Below are 12,141 nucleotides of genomic sequence, written 5' to 3'. Positions count from 1 at the left end.
CAGGCCCAGCAAATGGACTGGCCCTTTCATGAAACAAAACAACGTCACATCCATAGCAATAGCATCCAATGGACTGGAACCTGCAGATGGGTAAGCGGGATTTGTAACGGCTCTGGCCAGCAAGCTCAAGGATTTACAGAGTATTTTCAGCAACTAATTCAGAATCTGAACACTACGAGCAAAGCGATGAGTGGGGCAAGAAAAGAGATGACCAAATATTCTAGCAAATTCAACTTCCCTGGAAACTTGATAACACAGTTCGACAAAAAAGAAGAGTCTGTCAAGTTTTCCCCCGTGTACCCTTGTCGTTTTAGCCGGAGTTCAGTGGGGCTGGGATGGAGATGTTCAGCTGGCCAAGCGCTCTGGTGGGACCACGCTGGCACCTTACACAACGCACAGAACGTCATGCAGTCTGCCAGGCTTTTCTCTCCATGCCAGATATACTCTTATCTTCAACTGTGTTGGCTCTACTAGAATGATCATAATGAAAGGTGCAGGAACAGTCACAACATGGAACATTTTAGTACACACACCTCCCACAAAAACTTCTTGATGTCAACACGCTTCATCTCTAGAACACCTTTCTTTCATTTGACTTATTTAAAAACTCGAAGCAACCCGCTAACAGAAAACGAGTTGCACATGGCAGACTGATGAGCGATCTCTGCAAGAAGTTGGGATTCACCCCTCCAGCGCAAATCCCGAAACGCTGCGCGGAGCCTGGAGCTGCCCAGGCACACCAGAACGACCCTCGGCACACTTACTCGTTAATGATCAGGTCTGGTGCAAAGCACAGGAGGTTTCCATTGGACTGCTTGTACGATCGCCAGCCCAAAGCAAAGGCCATCAGGAACATCCACGAGTACTGCAGGAGGGTCATTTGGTCATCCAGATGCAAATTTCGGAAACCTGGAACAATGACAATTGAGGCGTGACAGTGTTAGTAGCAAAAAGAAGAACACTCCTCTATGCTGGCGAAGGACCACGCTGATCTGCTGTGCAACCTCAGCGTTGTCAAGCTAGATTACCACCTGGACTACAATTTCTGTAACTGTGATGATTCTACCTGAAATAACCAAATTTCTTGCCATATTACAATCATCTGATGCAGTCAAGTATTTCAGATTAGGTTTTTTGGTGGAAGAAAAAAAGAACTTAGAACAGTAAGAGGTTTCTTCTGAGCAAGTTCTTGGTAGACAAAACACCCCCCACTTCAAAGGGGGTGCAAAATTTCAATGCCATTTTCCAGCCACTGAAGTGACACTGAAACACTCAGGACACCATAAGGAATCCTTTGCATATGCAAAATTTTGCAGATGTAGAAATGAAGCATTTATAACCAATCTTCTGGACAATATGACTATGTAGAGATGTGAAATGTTCCAATAGACAGCTCCAGTACAACTCAACCTTGAGCTGGTTTCAATGTGTTACTGTCAACCATACAAAACATACATAACATAGAAAAATAAGCAAAAGAGAGCAACAGAAAGAGCAACTCTTGCACTTTGCACTATACATTATATTCACACTTGAATCTGTACTTTGCAAAATAAATTCTCAGCAGCCCATGTACAAAAGCTCATGCACACAAAGCCCTGGGCGCTGACAACCCTGATGTTTAACAGGATTTTCTGAGTTTTTGAGAGACAATAAATGGTTTAATGGCAAATTTTGTTCTTATTCAACAGCAATTGTACACTGAACTTACAAAATATGTATCACGTGAGTTACCATTGTTAACTGCTTCTAATCTTCTAGGAATATGTAGAAGGAACAGCACCAATTAAACAACGAGAAAATGTGTGAAATCTGAAAACCGGTCCCTTAAACAGTCTTAAAATGTAGGCAGCTTTTAACTTGCAACACTAGTTCTGTAAGATCGCACCTACATTCAGCAAGACAGTACTGTGCCACATCGAACCACTGGAGTCTGAACTGAAGCTGATTTTATTCAGTGTCATTAATGGTTTGACCTCTAATGAGCTCACTGCAGCGCTGCTTCCTGCAGGTGCTTAAACAGACAGCGCTCAGTGAATTAATACAGAACAAAACTTGGTATGGCTGATAACTTCAACAACAGCTTCTGACTTTGGAGACAGCAGTAACTACTATTTACTACTTTTAAAATACGAACAAAGTGTTTCAAAGTCATTTCAGCCTTACTGGGTTAAGCCTTGAAATCTTTGCTCAAACCCTCCTCAGGAGAAGATTATTTTGCAATCCCAGCTAAAGGGCTCGGCAACCAGTGCTGGCACACGGTGTCTGACGGGGCACAGCCCAGGGGGACGCATGAAACCCAGGAAGAGCCACTCCAGCAACCAAAAAAGAACATAAGAAATTCTAAGCATCGTTCCTGTTAATATAATTATTAAAGAGAAGATTGGCATTTTCATTAATAGCACATGTTGTAACCCAAAGGGTTTGTCTAATGAGGGAAATTGTCCAGAAGAGACTGTGGACACAGAACTGTTGTGTAAAATCGGTACCGAAGCTCCCGTTTGCAAAGCCCCCTGGGGGGGACGGCTGGATGCGCACAGGGCCCCGTCCCGCGAACGCCCGCGGCACCGAGCCCGACACACACCGATCTCTGCTCGCAGCTCTGCTGGACGGACGTCTTCCAGTTTAGTCATTCTTTCCTACTGCTAATTTATTTCCCCTGCCTGGGAAGAGACACCATTATGACTCACAGATGTCATTGTCAGGCTTTTTGATTTTGGCAGACCTGTGATGTGATGTTATTCTTGGGCGGCACATGCACCAAGGAGGCGGCTTTGCTGGGGTTTCTGCACACAGGTAGCTACCGGTGCTCACTAGGAGGGAAAGGCAGGAAACCGCGGGTCTGGCCTCTCCCAAGGACACACTGTGCGTGATGTCCAGTGCTGAGATTCAACAGCACTTCTGCAAGACAACTGTGTGGAGCCAAACCAGCAACAAGCCTTCCACTTGCTGCAGGTGAGTCACGTCAGTCCTGTAACTACAGAGCCTGGGAAAAAACGGACACCTGGACGTGCACTATGGACTCGACACTCCAACGCTTGTTCCCAGCCGAGGGAGAACTACAGAGACGGTGAGGGGGGTAAAAAAAGCACCACCTGTGGACGCAGGCCCAGACAAGCCAGGACTGCAGCACCAGCCTATAAACGCCCAGAGAACATCACTGATAAAAATAATATAAAAACAATAATAAAAATAATAATAATAATAATAATAAAAAAATAATAATAATAAAAATAAAAGAGATAATTATCTAAGAGGTGGAACTAGAGCTAATAAAAATAGTTCTCTACTTTTAAAAACAAAACAAATTTTAACACTCAATGGTCAGAGGGTTCAAGTAAAATGATCTAATTTATACGAGTAGTAAATACATGTTTACATCTGTATTTTTTTCTGCTTTTCCACTCCAGAAATATTTAAGACACAAGTTAGCCCAGATATTACTAAAACTTCACCTGTAAAAGCTTTGAAGGCTCCCAAATAAAGAGACAGACTCTAGTACAATAAAAAGAGCGGATTTGGTGAGCAGCGCATCTGCACGTTACCTGGAATGGCCTTTGCCCACTTGACGGCGGCCACGACCTGCCGCCCGCCCAGCATGTTGAGGGTGGAGAGGATCCTCCAGCTGGAGTCGGGCAGGGTGCTGTCGTAGCCCGAGTACAGCACCTCGGGCTCGATCACCTCCAGCAGCGACACCAGCGTGGGCGTCAGCTGCGGCAGCGACGCGGGGACGACGCTCTTGCTGCCCGGCGACTCGGCCGTGTCCCGCGCGCCCGCCTGCTGCAGCCCCTTGATCTTCTTCTTGGTTTTCCGAGCTAGGAAAGCAGGGGTAGGTCACAGGTTAGGAATGGAAAGCGACCGCGCGGCAGCAGAAGCGGAGCGGAGGAAATGCCGCGCTCGCTTCCTGCCGGCAGGTCAGGCGCCCGAAACATTTACAGCTTTTCATCAATCTATAAATAATTTCACTTCAATTCTCACTAAGCTTATCTATTTTACATTTTAATGAAAGTCACCTTTACGTTAATGTTTCCAAATGTCAAATAATGTCTGTAATGTCAGTAATACAAATACAAGGCCTGATCCTACACATTCTGCCACATGCAAAATCTTCAGCGAAGCCTCATGTCACAGCACGACACCTGTTTGGAAATATTGGCAGGACCACGCACTTTTAAGTCCCTTAAAATACCAAGTGTAGAAGGATACAGAAGAAAGGAAAGAATACATCTAAGGAAAAACTATATTTAATGGGTAAGAAGTTACTCAGTCTCTCGAGCCAGGGAAAACATTTTTGTGAAAACGCTGGGCAGGAGGAGATTTTTCTCTTGCCAGCCCTCTTGCACATAAAATCATTGCTGCGTAATTAAACCATAAAACTCACAGGCCAAATAAATAAAACATCGCACAGAGATGTTAACTGCAAACTACAAAAAGCTGGAGCCACAGTTTTATTAGGATATTGTCAGTAAGGAGTCTCGGCCGGCTCTGGGCTCCTGCACCGAACACACGGCTGCGCCCGGGCCAGAGCGAAACCCAGTTCTCTCCTGGGGCTCAATTGATTTCTGTTCTGAACTTCCGAGCTAAATCAATAGCACATAAAAGTAACATGTAATGTAGTTTCACATTCAGAGTTTCTGCTGACCTATTCGGAACCTTTAATAATCAGCAATGCCCCGATTCTGAAGCTCTGCAACACACAAAATCCCCTCCCGACCTCCTTCCTCCCACCAGTCCGGACAGAAACTGCTCAAGATAACAAATTCTCTATAGACCTTGTATAAATTGCATTTTCCCAAAGGTTTATGCACTGGTCACTTTTGCCAAGAGGGAACAGCAACACTGATTTCCTTGCAGCAAAGGCTCCTTGTTATTCTCATCTAAATTTTGAAATGGCTGCTCCAAATCTTTCCAACACTCTGGCATTTTGTGCCCTGTTATCCTTGTTCTCAAAAGCAAACCAACTACTTTTGACTGCAATCTACATGCACATACCTCCAGCTTAACGCAGACACCTGGTGTGGAGAATTTCCAGCCCAGAAAGTCTGGTAAAATTATTGTCAAAATAAGTATATCTGATAAGACAATGTTTTATGCAAGAATTTTTATTAGGCTGTGCTACTAGGACTGACTTAAGCTACATAGTTGTAACTCACAAAAAAAAGAAGGTTGAGATAAGGTATTTCTTTACAATTTATTTCCAAATATAAAAATACCACAAATCTAATGCCAGCTCCTGAGGGCCAATGACAGAAGATAATCCAGATAAATACACCGGGCACCACACGGTCGCGGCACCGCGGGGGACACAGCCACAGCCACAGCCACAGCCAGGGCAAGGGCTGTGATCAGAGAGCCCCCAAAAACGGGAAGAAATTCAAAATGAAGATGACAGGAAAAAAATCCACTAATTGCCAACAGTTTAACTATAAAATGCAATTGAAAAGGCTAAAAAATTATGAGATGGCTTTTTACAGCCATAAAACCTAACAATCAATCTCTTTTTCAAACACATGAGAAAGAGCAGGAGTGCCAAGGAGTGCCCGGGGTCAATTAACGAGAGCGGAAAGGAAAACGCAGAGAAATAGAGGCTAGAGTACAAAATATCAGCACTGTATAAATTGCCGGTACCTACAGCTTCATAGTTTTATGTTTCTCCAGTTCACTAACAAAAAACAGGCAACGGGAACGAGAAAGTTCCAGAAAAGGGTGATGAGCAGGGCCAAGGGTTTGACAGACCAGACTGGAACCGAAATGCCCAGTGACCCGGTTCCAGTGCACACGGAACCGCTTTGGCTCAGCACTGAGGATACACGTGATAACTCTTCAAAAAGACATCACTGTCTAAAAAGGATGCCAATTTAATTATCTTTTAAACAACAGTAATTCCTGAACTGTCACTCTAAACCAGCCCAGATAAAGGAAATCTTTTTCTGTCTCTTCTGCGCTTTATGCTGCCTTCCAGTTTTCTTTTCCGTGAGTCCTTCTGCACGATCAATTCACCATCTGTTCAGATCGGCCCGATAAATTGTCATTTTCGTGGTTGTTTTTTGCTATTTCACACTAGTTTGGGTTCTTCCATTTCTGTGTTGCTGAGTTTCTAGATCTCTCTTTCCTCTCAGCCATAGCAGCTTCCCCTCCCTTTCCAACAACTTATATAACAACATTCATCTTCCAAAAAGTCCCTGTTCTCCAGGATTCTCTGTGCCAAAATTCAGGCAAGCAAACTAGAGCTGGAAGGGCTCCAGGCTCCATGCGGAAAGTGACATCAGACGTCACTCCATTTTCATTTTCTGTGGTGCAGAAAGGCAACTCGAATGGCGCGTCCTGGAGCACGATGCAATACGCACATCACCTCCTCTTCAACAAACTCACCGTTTGCCTTTCACCAAGGATATCATCACCGACTGAAACGAAACGCTGCTCCTATTTGTATCTGACAGACACATTTTTGACATTTTTATTTTACCTGACAATTTTCATTATACAAGTATCACCATGATAAACGGGCTAGTAAGTACTATACTAACCTCTGCAGCTCAAGGAAAAAAAAATGTCAAGCATAAAACGTAGCTGACACTAATAAAAATGTTTTATGCCATTTTACAACCGCTGCTAAATCTCTAGTCAATGTGTTCTCCAGTTTCTCATAAACCGCCCAGGACTTAGCAGAGAACAACTACGCACGCGTGCATTTAGATCCATTTATTTTTTAACCTGTCTTTCCTAGAGAGATTCTGATGGATGTTTAAGAAGAAGCCGCAGCACGAACAAAAACAACCTCCCCCCTGCAGCCCCGGGTCTGCGTGGGTCTCCATCCCCTCCCGCGCGCAGGTGCCGCCCGCTCCCGCAGCAGCAGCCCCGCAGCTCCGCCGCTCACATGCGGGGAAGAGCAACAGGATCCATGTGCTGACAGGAGGCAAAAATAACCCTGCTCGGTGCGTGTGAGTCACTGCTGCTGCACACAGCGAGAGACGCGGCAGCTGCACGCAGACGGGAAGGACAGCAGAGATCGCGGCGGGAAAAATCTTGCTTTTCACTAAAATCATCACACACACCATCAAATGCAGCGCTTACTTTTACCGTATTAACGTGCTGCTCAAATAACTGGTTTAGCTTCATAAGCAGCACGGGCTTTATGGCGCAGGACCGAGAAACGCGGAGGGTGTGAGCGCGGCGTTACCTTCGAGGTTCATGCCGGCCTGCAGACACTTGCGGTAGCGGCACGCCGGGCAGTTCTTCCTGCGGATCTTGTCGATGATGCAGTCGTTCCTCCCCGCGCACAGGTAGTTGTGCTGCCCTGCAGTCACAAACAAGCAGCCATCAGCTCCGCAGTCAGAGCAGCACATGCAGTCATCACCCAGCAACGTTAAGGATCTGGCGGCTCTATAATGCCTTTACTTAACATACTCCAATTATTGCAAAACCAGTATCCATATGATTCCACATATCTACACACCAAACAGATTTTTCGTATTTGGACATGAAAGCCAATAAATTTAGGTAGAAATCCCATTTTCTGTTTGTTAATATCAGGCAAATTCTACTTTCAAAACTACTTTTCTCTTAAGATTCTCAAGAGCTCCTGAAAACAGCCACAATGTCTAATCACAAGGACTAAGGTTGGGAAAATCTGTGGAACAATAAAAATGAAAGTGGAGATAAACCTTAAGGAACCGATTGCAGGTTTTCAGCTACAAGCCCGCTTACATTTTTAACATCAATGCTGTAAGTTGCTGCATGTCCCATCCCTGATCAAAATAAATTATTGGGTTGATTTGTTCATGTGTCAATACTTTTGTGGTTTGCTTAAGCTTGAGGACAGGTAAAACCATCGCTATGTCTTATAATATATCCAGCTGCCATACTGAGGGCCATCCAGTGACCTTATTTTAATCAAACATACAGATGTAGGAGTGCAGGAGCAGCTGGGAGACCCGAGCGGCTCGGTGCTTTGCACTGGAGCCCATACCGGCTCCTGCTGGAGGGCAGCAGCCTCCGTTTCCCACAGAGCTGCCATCCTTTGCCCCCGGGAATAGCACAAACTGTAACACGAACGTGGCTCTTCTGATCGCTCCGAGAGACTCTGCATTTCCACAGAGCATCCCATGGCACCCAGGGCGCTGCAACTGGGAGAAGCTGCTGCTTCTGGAAGCCTGACCGGCGGCTTGTCTTTCCCAAAACAGCCTCCCCTCTTCTGCAGGGAAACGAGCTGGCAAAAGTGCCAGCGAAACACGGCAGCCTGGTTCACTGCGGAGCACCCGCTGCTGCCGGCAGGAAGAACGCATGAGACGGGAAACCCCGCAAGGCTGGGACTGAGAACGACAGAGTCTCAGAGCTGAGGAGTCGCTGTCGTTCCAGCGATGCTGAGAACACGCTCTGACTTTCCTGCATCTCTCTGATACCAAAGCGAAGAGTCAGACATGGAGCTGCAGCCCAGCTCATTACAAAATGGCTACTAATGCAGCCCAGAAATCACAGATTATTCACTTTTAGTTTTCTATCATCTCTGTTTTCCAGAATGATTCTCTTCTTGTGATTAGAGAGAAATCTCGAGGATCCGAAACCACACATATGCTCCTGTTACCTAGTTACCCCTGCAAATAACATGGACGTGGATGTAATTTAACTGATATTGCTCATGGGTAAAATTGTAAAATTATCATAACCTCGCATACAAGAGATGCATCAAGTTTACAAATTTTTAAACACAAACCAGCTAACATTAAAGTTAAAAATCACAAACTTTACAAATGTAATGCACACAAGTATCTGGATATGAATAGGACAAATAAACAAAAACAACAGTGAAAGAAAACGAAAGAAACAAAAAGCAAGACAACAACACATCCTTTTACACTGCGAGTGAATGGGAGCATTTTGTAAATGTAAATGGAATCTATGCTCCAGATAATACACCATTATCAACGTTATTTACTATGAAAAGATCCGTGATGTAACGGTTGGGGTTTCCAGTCAGATTCGAGCAAAACCATGGATCCCAGTAAGATTAAACAGACTGGTTTTGAATGTGGATGAGACGTATGTGGGTTTTATATTTCTGAACAGCAAACCGTGCCTTACCTTCCACGGCTCTCTTGAAGAAGACTTTGCAGCTGCCGCAGGTCAGGACGCCGTAGTGGCAGCCGGAGGCCTCGTCGGAGCACACCAGGCAGAGCTTGGGAGGTGGTCCCGTCGTCGCCGACGTTGTGGATGGAGAAGAGCTTACGTCTGATCTCAGTCCGGGGCTAGAAAACCATCAAACATTTGTAATTAGGATCAATAGGATACCGGCAAACATAATATTCATAACTGGAAGAAATGGGTTGCCCTTATCGTCACGGTTCTGCACACAAAGCTCACCAGACTCTCAAACAGTTGAACGACGGCTTTTGTAAAACATAAGTAAAGCTGTAGGGATTTTTCATGGCCTATCTGGCTAGGTCGGGATTCCTTCCCTGACACATCTCCAAAGCAAGTCCGTGCACAATTGCACAATTATCCCGGGCTCCCAAAACACGCTCTCATTCCATATCGTTTTCATTACTCTCACATTCCTTGCAGTCTGCGCTGAGTCCCACAAGAGTTCCCCCTCCAGTATCAGCACAGATGATACTGGGATACGGTTGTGCAAGGAGCTGAGCAAATTAAGCCACATGTTTACATATATGTAGAGTAGAAAATGATCACCCCACCCTAGCATTTTAGGAAAAGTGAATCTATTCCCAATTCCAGGATTGGGATTTCTATGTAAACATATAGGCCACATACAAATGTAGCACTAGTTCTTTAACAAAAAAATCATTGTTAGAACAATAAGCAATCTGTTGTAATCACCTTAGGGCTGCTTCCAGTCCTAAGGGCTGACCCAGGGCGGCTGTGCCGAGGTGCAGAGGTTGCACAGCACGGCCCGACCCGCGGCGCTGCGGCCGCCCCACACCTCCGCTTGGGAGGCCCGCTCGGCTCAGCTTATTTTCACAAAGTTCCGAACTTTTAAAATGCTATTTCTATGCTGCATGCTTAACTTAAAGCGATTAAGCCAGAAAATAGGGCTTTTTGTAGCACTTTGGTGCCTTTCCTTGGCAACGCTCCAGCCCGTCCCGCTCCGCAGCGTGGGCCGCACGCCCGCGCGTGGGCTGCTGCGGCACGCAGAATTCCTCTCCCCAAGAAACTCCGACCAGATCTGGTTACATGTTTTAAGAAAAAAACAAACCCTAGTTCTCAAACATTGACAAAAACCTTGACATTCCAGCCCAAATTAAAACACTGCACCACCTGGGAGGCTTCGGCCTTGAACAGGCGCCCTCCTCGTGCCCCATCCCACGGCGCAGACATAGGGCGCAAGAATCTGACCGCTCAAATACAGAGGGATAAAAGTAAAACCGGAATAAACGTGTCAACGAAGCCCACGCCTTGAACGTATGGAACCAGAGGGCAGAGAAAAGCGAACATTACTTGTGTTAGCGAAAAAAATGAGAGAGTAAAAGCATGCAAAGACCTATGGTACATGTACACCTTCCCAAAAACAGTCTGATATGAGCCGGGGAGAAGGTGAGATGTCACCAAGACAGAAAAGTGAAACACAGCAACAGCTCGAAGACGCTGGAAAAGCTGCGGGAACAGGGGGAAGGATAAGAGCAGGACAGGGTGTGTGAAGGGTTCAACAGCAAGGTGGGCAGGGAAATGCAGTCACGAGGCAACCTGAGGGGAAAAGGGGAGAAAAAAACCCATCGGAACTTGGAAAAGAACTCAAATCCATCATATAACTCCTTAGTGTTCAGAAAACACTTGTGAAATGCTGCAACACTTCTACCCTGCTACTCTCTCAAGAGGCTGATGACCACCATTAGCTGGTCTGCCAGCTGCAGCAGCGTAACCCTGGTTATGATCCACCCCACGGCTTTTCTGTGGTTTAGAATTCATTTGTCTTCTTTTAAAGAGCAGAAAGCTACAATAAAATACTAAGGCGGCACAATCCAGCACTCAACATCCAAGCAATGGCAGGATGGAATTTGGCCCTGTTGCGTTTATTTGACATCCTTACAAACCCGCATCTTTAATTACACACTCACCCTCATTTCCACGGAGCGTGGAGGTGCTGAGGAGTCGAACCCCCTGCAGCCTCTTATCACCAAGCTCTATGAGCTGGTACTTGCAAAAAGAACTAAATTGTTTCTCCAACACCTCAAGAACAAAACAAACAAAAAATAACCCAAACCAAACCAAACCCAATGAAACAAACCAACACAAACCCTGTTAAACCCAGTAATCACTGGCCAGTCAAAACCTACTCTAAGTTGCCTCATTTTCTCCACAGTTTTAGCCTCAGTAGCTCCTTTTCTTATACTAAAAATCTCAGTTTAAGCATTGAAATATAGACTGGTAGCTTACAATTTTAAAGAAGGAATATATAACTTGAGAACTTAATTTCATTAAAATGATTAAAACCAGAAGAAGATGGAAACATCTTTCTGTGCATAGTTTTCAAGACAGATAATTTAGATACAAAAAACTGAATTCTTTATACCTTACACATTTCTGAGAAAAGCATTTTTAAGGGAATATTTGTTGATTGTCATAGAAACTACAGTAGTGCCGAACATGTTGCACTGGAACTTTTCAATCACCTCTAATTTTTAAACAGGGCTCCTTTTCTGTACCGGTACCATAGAAAATGTAATATGAGAAAGAAAACAGATGATATGACTTACGAAACTAAAAATAAATTCTTACATTGATTAACAAAGCAGTAGCCAGCAATCTAATCTGGGTCCCGGCGTATCTGCCCCGCGGGCGGGATCGGGTAAGGCCAATATTGACTGAGGGTGCCCAGCCGCCCCCGGCGCGGCGGCAGAACACGCACGGGCTGGCCGGGGAGCGGAGCAGGGGCAGAGTGCACAACGAGCCTGTGAGAGCCACAGCAGCCCCGCTGCAGCTCCAGCGCCAGCCTCCTGCCCAGAAACACAGACACACAACAAGACAACCACCCACTTCCGAAGGAAGAGGCAAGGGAGGGAAGCTACACTCCGAGAGAATACAATAATCAAAATGCTACCTTTCGGTTATTTGCAGAAATGTTTTTAAACACAACAAAAAGCTAATAAACTATGATTCTTATCTAAATAAAAGAAGAAAGCACAGGTG

General features: G+C 45.3%; 1 protein-coding gene across 5 annotated transcripts in view; it reads right to left on the bottom strand.

Moving 5' to 3' along the window:
* Positions 1–12,141, bottom strand: part of NR3C1 (nuclear receptor subfamily 3 group C member 1) — a 58,022-nt gene that overhangs the window by 13,033 nt on the left and 32,848 nt on the right. For all 5 annotated transcript variants that reach the window (XR_014185239.1, XR_014185240.1, XM_082063618.1 and 2 more), the window contains exons 3-6: positions 9,082–9,245; positions 7,181–7,297; positions 3,546–3,815; positions 765–909 (exon numbers count right to left, since the gene is read on the bottom strand). Coding sequence is in view for 3 of the 5 variants with exons in the window: in XM_082063618.1 (XP_081919744.1) it covers positions 765–909; positions 3,546–3,815; positions 7,181–7,297; positions 9,082–9,245 (696 nt within the window). In the remaining 2 variants the exon portion in view is untranslated. The remainder of the gene's footprint in view (positions 1–764; positions 910–3,545; positions 3,816–7,180; positions 7,298–9,081; positions 9,246–12,141) is intronic.

Source organism: Streptopelia decaocto, assembly GCF_964273445.1.
Source record: "Streptopelia decaocto genome assembly, chromosome: 12".
NCBI classification, from domain to species: domain Eukaryota; kingdom Metazoa; phylum Chordata; class Aves; order Columbiformes; family Columbidae; genus Streptopelia; species Streptopelia decaocto.
This window is presented reverse-complemented; position numbering and strand designations above follow the sequence as displayed.